This window comes from Macrobrachium nipponense, chromosome 46 (assembly GCF_015104395.2).
Source record: "Macrobrachium nipponense isolate FS-2020 chromosome 46, ASM1510439v2, whole genome shotgun sequence".
In the NCBI taxonomy this organism is placed as follows: domain Eukaryota; kingdom Metazoa; phylum Arthropoda; class Malacostraca; order Decapoda; family Palaemonidae; genus Macrobrachium; species Macrobrachium nipponense.
Genome location: NC_061106.1, coordinates 10,992 through 18,191, shown reverse-complemented (window position 1 = coordinate 18,191; position 7,200 = coordinate 10,992). Strand labels below are relative to the sequence as shown.

Here is a 7,200-nt window from a genome sequence, read left to right as displayed (position 1 = left end):
ATGGTCCAGTAAATGAAGCAGGAACCGTTACGGTATATGAAGGATCAGTCCTCTGGAAATATTGGTTTAGTCTCATTGCCACTGGAGAACGGTCGTCCTCAAAGCACAAAAATTTCCCGATGCATATTGAAGCATTTAGCAAGATTTTCACACTAGTAAAAGCCTCATACTATCCTCATCAGAGCCTTTGCTGTGAATATGTCAATTCATTTATTTTTAAGCGTCGTGATACGATTTTGAAAGATGAATGAAATTGTAAGTTTCATGAGCGATTTTATTTTACTGTACAAATTTTTTTTCTTACATAATAAATCTCATCTTTGGTAGCCAAAGACCCTAATCGATTTCATGCTCAAGGTGTAGTACTTGGCCCCATTATAATTATTAGTCAAATAATGGGGCCACTTAAGCCAAGTCAATTGTTTTTTTATTGCTTTGGTGAGTTTCAACAATAAAATCAGCATTATTCTCTGTAACAAAGGCTATTTTACCCTGACTTGAACTTTTGTGGTGTATCAGCCAACTAATACCGATATATATATATAATATATATATATATATATATATATATATATATATATATATATATATATATACATATATATATATATATATATATATATATTATATATATAATATATATATATATATATATAGACGCAGGTTGCAAGAACACCATGATGAAGAGAGAGACAAAATCCTACTGCTCTTCGTTATAGTAGAAGATTAGGCCTATGCTGTAGTATTACTGACATTTCGTTCTCCATTGTCGAATCAAAAGCGATGAAGGATAATAAGTCACTATTGATTTTCATATCTTTTATCCCCATAATGTACGAGGCCACTGAGTCTCGGTGATTTGTAATTAATCATAACTCTTTCGTTATTAAGGGCAGAAATGAAGAGGATCATGAAGATGCCATCGCACATACGGCTGATTGTGCTGCTGTCCATTGTGTCTGTTCACATCCTGGGAGACGCAGTCTGTCCGTCTCGTCTCTACCAGATCCTCTTCAATGGAGGACAGAAACTTGCCGCTCCATATGTGCAGTTCAACACCACTAACGCAATACAGTAAGGCAACATTCATTATGTTTGTTATGTTTAAATAACAATAAATTGTGTTAGAGATAAGTCTAGAATCTTTGATGTTAAATATCTGGGAGCAGAAGGACCACTCGAGCTCACTGGAACCTTTGAATGATGCAAGTGTGTCCTGTTGACAAAAAAATTTCGAACTGGATATTGGTACGGCAGCCGTACCCCCATCGCTGTAGATATTGGTACGCCAGTGAATTGCGCATGCGTGAACAACCCTTGTTTACCGCCTCAATGACAGCAAAAAATGGCAACGGAACAGCATGAACTGCGGAGTAATACATTAGTTTTCGCCGAAAAAACAAATGTTTTCAGGCTTTAACGAGCTGAAAGAAGCCATAGACATCTGTGGTTTTACCTCATGAAAAAGAATTGTAAGTAATATTTATTCGGACTACTGTAATTAACCCCCAGGGGCTCGTACTAAACACGGCGAAATACATTTGACGCCCCAATTCCTGGTGGCTTTCGTATTCGCGGGAACGAACGACGCGGAATGCTTCTACAGAAATACCAAATTGTATATACGTAGGTCAAGAACAATCGAGTCGGCCCTGAAAACAACTCCGAAGAGGACATTACAAGAAGATTTGAAATACACAGAAATCGTGCTCTGCTGTATTCCTGGTGGTAAGGAAAACTACCAAAGTCGCTCCTCTGGTAAACGGCCAAATCAATCGTAATTGCAGCTGATGGAGAAAACGATAGAAGTTACCAGCTAGTGAAATGGCAAAATTAAACAAAATTTCAGCACCATTCTATCAAAATTGGGATAGTTTTGTTTTAGTAGCACAAAAACGCGGGACAAAACTCACAAAAGCAAACAACAGGCGGGGTGGGGGACATTTTGCTAACTAAAAAAAGTGGGAAAGATGTTCGAAAAGCGGAATTCTGGTCTTATAATACAGAATGATTAGCAAACTGGTAAACGGAGACAGCTAATTGCTGTACCTACAGCAAGTCAAGAGCACAATACGGCATCACTAACAGAATCTGCCGTACCCCCACCACACTATGTTATTTGTAAGGCAGGAAGTCTGAAATTGACGCATGCACAATTCACTGCCGTACCAATATCTAGATCTACCGCGATCGGGATATGGTTGCCGTACCAATATCCTGTGCCTTACAATTTACTGAACACGGAAGAATCTTTCTCTTGTGGCTCTACTTTCAGTTGTTCATCCACCTGCAACGCAAATCCAAGCTGTTGGATCTACACCTGGGACACAGAGACAAAAGAATGCGGCCTCCTGCAGAGTCTGTCTTGGCCAGTCACCACCGTAGCAGCTCCCCCTTCGTTACGCACCCACTACATCAAGGGTATGAATGGCAAGGTGCTAGACAGGACGAGTATTAAAGGTTACTGGTCTATCGTGAAGACAGAGTGTGAGGGGATTGGAGGACGTCTGCATATGCCCCCTGACAGCACCTATTCCCGATTAATACATTATCTGCTGGGCGAGGAGAAGCTCTGGGTAGGCATGAGTCGCAAACCGACGGATGATATGTACACTTGGTTTGACATGGATGGAAATCCCGCCGTGACAAAGATGGAATGGAGGCCAAAGAACCCTAATAATGCCGGTGGTGATCAATTTTACATGGCCACTTGGAATGGTACAATGAATGATGACGGCACCATTTATATTTATTACGGCCTTTGCGATGTTCCACGATGTGTTAACTGGCTGTGCTGATCGTCCAGATGTTTGGAGGATTGCCACTGAAATTGGACATTTCAGTAAATCATTTTTGCTTGATGGTATAGGTAAAAAAACTCGTTCATTGTAGTAGGTACTTTCACAAAAGCACTCATTGTTGAATGTTGGTAGATTTTGTAAGCAAAACTGCACTGTCAGCAGTTTGGTCTTTTCTTCGACTAATTGGCAGCAGGTTAGGCTAATGCAGGTCAAGAGAAACGAATGGAAAATATCCCTAATTAAGACTAGCAATCGAGTTGTAATCCTTTACCTCAGAGGGATAATACTTACACAGGCTAGACTTATACAACAGAGGAAGGTTTACATAGTCTGTTGACCACCATCCCTGCAACTCTTAGTTTCTGGTAAGTAGTCACATTGTGTGAAATTCTGTTGTGGTTGAGTAGGTTATGTGAGTAGTGGTTGCACGTTGTGAACTGGTGTGTGCAAATTGGTTAAATATTGCACTCTGAGTTTTATTATAGCAATATAAACTGCCTCTAATGGACTCTAGGAATTCACCATACTACTTTTAAGAGGTTAAGACACAATATAGATTTGATAATAATTTGAGGGAAAGTTACAATAATTTAGACTCCATTTTCTATTTCTGAAGTGTGTTTCCCCAAATGTTTATAAAGTGAGAGGGTGAGATGTTTTAAACAAACTGAAGACCACAATTATGTAAATTAGCGAAGGTTGAATGAAGTACTGGTCAGCTATTTCTGTATTATTAGTTCATGATGTAAAATATTCCTCATTATTACGAAGACCAATAAAGACTAGTTTACTTTTTCCATGTTGTTCAAATCCTAATCCCTAGACCTGTTGATGAAATATATAAAACCACCCAAGGGTGGCCATGCTCACGAATGGTACTAAATGCATGTATGTTAAGTCAACTGTATGTCTGTAAGTATAGTACATGTGGTTGTTGTAATGAAACTTATATTGGAAAATCAATTCTAACAAACAGGCCACTTAACAAACAAGCATTTAGTGCCATTCTTGAGCATTAACATCATCACGACCATCTTCTGAAGATGGATTCTTTTTCTATATATCAGCCAGTCGGCCTAGTGATGTGGAGCTAACCACAGTTGAAACATTGTATAGTACAGTTGCCTTGTTTTTATTTCTGTGTCTATTTGACGTAATTATCTTTGTATTTGCCCTTTTTCTTTCTCCTCTCTTGACTCAATTTTGAAGTTTGAACTGTATTGTACAATTTTAATTTTTGGTAGTTAGTTTAGATGTGCTTCATTTAATTTTTAGTCAGTGTTTTTTTTTATTGTGTTTATTACTATATTTTTTTAGATGCCTGATGATGTGGTATGTAAGAACCTGAAAAACTAGTCGCAATAAAAGAATGTTTACCCAAGTACCTGTACCTTATATCTTCCTAACCCCTGATAAAGGTTTAAACTTATGATATGCAAGAAAATATCTTTCTCATAATCTTCCCATTTCCTTAACAAACAAATAATTGGCAATTTCATCAGCATGAAAACAATCCTAATAAAATTTGCCCTCTCGCTTTCGTGTGGACTAGCATTTTCTCTTCGAGGTCTTCAACAGATATGGGTCTAGGTTTCACCAGTAAAAAATGGTTTATTTGCGTTAGGAATCGAATCGGAGATATTACATACTGTATAAATGTCCACTCTTTATTTGCTAGAATCATCCTCATAAACCTACGGTCATTTCAGTTATGCAAAACGCTCTCTCTCTCTCTCTCACTCTCTCTCTCTCTCACTCTCTCTCTAGAAAATAACAGTCCCTTTCCTTTGCCCCACAAATAATATGCCCATTTCATGCACAAGAATACAATAAAATGTTCGAATCTCTCTCTCTCTCGTGCTAACTATTATACCCTCTTTGAGTTAGTTTTAACCACACATAGGTCTAGGCCTATTTTCAATCACGCTTAACCAGCCAAATATAGTTTACTACTTAAACCATTCCTCCCTCCCTCCATTAATACTTCCAGCTATAAAATAGCAAAGTTCCTTGTGCTATTGCTTCAGCCCCTTACCAGCAATAAGTACACTTTAATGAATACAAGCACCTTCAAAGACAAAGTCATGAAGCAAGAAAGACCCAGATTTTTTCATGGTTCCAGATTTTTTCATTGTTAGCTTTTATGTAGAATCACTGTTCGCTTTAAATGTTCCTGTAGCTGAGAGTTTAGACATAATTCTAATAAAGTTATTTCCTACTGATAATTCCTATTCTAATCAATTTAGTAAAGCTCACTTAAAGTCACTTCTAGAACTGACTGTGATGGACATGGTCTTCATTTTTAATGATACTGTTTTTATACAAACAGAGTGGATGGCAATGGGCAGTCCTTTGGGACCAGCCTTTGCCAACATCTTTATCAACTCCCTGGAGGAGCAAGCTATAGATGAATGTCATGATTTTCGTCTACTCACTCTTTTATAAACGTTACATTGAAGATACTTTTGCCCTTTTTAGATATGACTACCATGCTGACTCGTTTTTGGAACATTTAAATGCACAACATCATCAGGACATTAAATTGACCATTGAGATTGAAACCCATAATTTTCTCTCCTTCCTTGATGTCAAAGTTCCTAAGGATGAAATTGGCTTCCATGCAGGTATTTATAGGAAGAACACTTTTACTGGTCTTGGCACGAATTTGTATAGTTCGTGTTTTTTAAATTTTATAATGAATTCCTTGTCCACTCTCCTTCATTGAGCCATTAGCCTGACTTCAATTTAGTCCTTGTTTCATGATAAAGTGATTATCCTCAATGATTATTTTAAGAATAATTGCTACCCACCAGTAATTTTCCAATGAGCTGTCAACAAATTACTTAATTTGAAACTTAACCCCCACCTTAGTCCATAGTACTTTTACATGACAGTAGATTTCGGAAAAAATGTATTAGGCTATTCAACAGAAAACTACCCAGTCTTAATATCCAGTTAATCCCAATAAACCCAAGAACCATTGGATCTCTTTCTTTTCCATGTCAAGGACAGGATTAGCCCCTATTCACTACTGGTGTTATATATAAATATAATTGTCCTCCCATTAAGGAGTTAGTTTTAGAACTGGCTGTCAACTATCTAATCCCGAACAGTCCAATGTAAGAAATCACTGCAGAATTTTGAAGACACAAAAGGTGCTAAGGATTTTAGTATTGTGGGGGGAACCCAATATGTAGAAGAGTTAGCCATACTGGAATCTATTATGATCAAATCAATCAACAATCAACTTCTCCCCAGGTCTTCATCGCTTAAAGTACCTGCTGTCATTGTTTATACTCACCCCTCTCCTCTCCCCGCTCCCCCGTTGCATTGGCTTTCTCTGTCAGTTTGCATTGCAATACTGGTGTGGGTAGGTGGCTTTATTTTCATTTTGGCCCTGGCCTCCTTCTGCTGTTGTTTTTTATATATTTTTTAAATGTGTTTTTTTAGATATCTTTTAAGTGTTTTTAAGGTTGTCTTTTTTTTCAATTTTCCTTTAACATGGTGTTAACGATTATACAATGTGTAAACCTCTAACTGTTCATACACAATTACTGTTTGAGTTCATCGCTTTTAATCCTGGAAGATGCACTCTTCACTTCTCGGATTCTTTGCTCTTCTTTGGATCCGCTTGTCACTACAAAGCCTCAAGATTCATCTTCAAGAAATATGAAGAAATTACTGTGATGTCCGGTACGTGGTCAGGTCGGCAACGTGACCTCTTAGTGGTTATGGGACCTGGGTTCGTTTCCCGGTGCCGAACATCACAATTTCTTTATAGTTCTTTGAACTCGGATCTTTAGACTTTGTTTGCAGGGACAAGCGTATCCAAAAAGAGCAAAGAATTCGAGAAATGAAGAGGGCATTGTGTCTATTACAGTAGTAAAAAAGTGACCAGTAGATCCTACATGTATACATATGTATATATAGAGATAGATAGTTTCTGTGAGTATTGGAATTTTATGCAACAGTCATATTGACCTCCTTCATAGCTTCTTGGTATCCTTTCACTCCGCGGCGACAAATACTAAAAAGGCACCACTGTCTCCCTTGGTGGAATTCGAACGCAGGCACGACCGTAAGTAAGGTTGGGTTGACATAAATCTTTCTTCAACGTGCAAAGATATTATGTGTCTTTCCGCTGTGTAGTGCCAGATTCTTTTTTTCAAGACAGATTTTGCTGTAGACTTATATACAGTAAGTCCTCGGGTTACGCTGGTCTCGACTTACGATGTTTCGTGGTTACGAACGCGCCCCCATAAAAATATAAAAAATAATATTTTGCGTCGTTCCGTCTTACGCGGTTTAGCGTCGTAAGCAACGTAAACAAACGCGAACTAGTTCCAGGCGCACGGCGGAAGAATACGCTTTGTGGGGGAGAGGACGGCGTCGCTTCGCT

At 38.2% G+C, this 7,200-nt stretch overlaps 1 protein-coding gene across 1 annotated transcript; it reads left to right on the top strand.

Annotated features, from left to right (window-relative positions):
• Window positions 1–820: 820 nt before the first annotated feature.
• Window positions 821–3,596, top strand: LOC135214545 (uncharacterized). The gene is made up of 2 exons (XM_064248921.1): window positions 821–1,074; window positions 2,276–3,596. The coding sequence occupies exons 1-2, from the start codon at window positions 899–901 to the stop codon at window positions 2,796–2,798; spliced, it is 699 nt and encodes a 232-aa protein (XP_064104991.1). The 5' UTR covers window positions 821–898; the 3' UTR covers window positions 2,799–3,596.
• The last annotated feature ends 3,604 nt before the right edge of the window (window positions 3,597–7,200 follow it).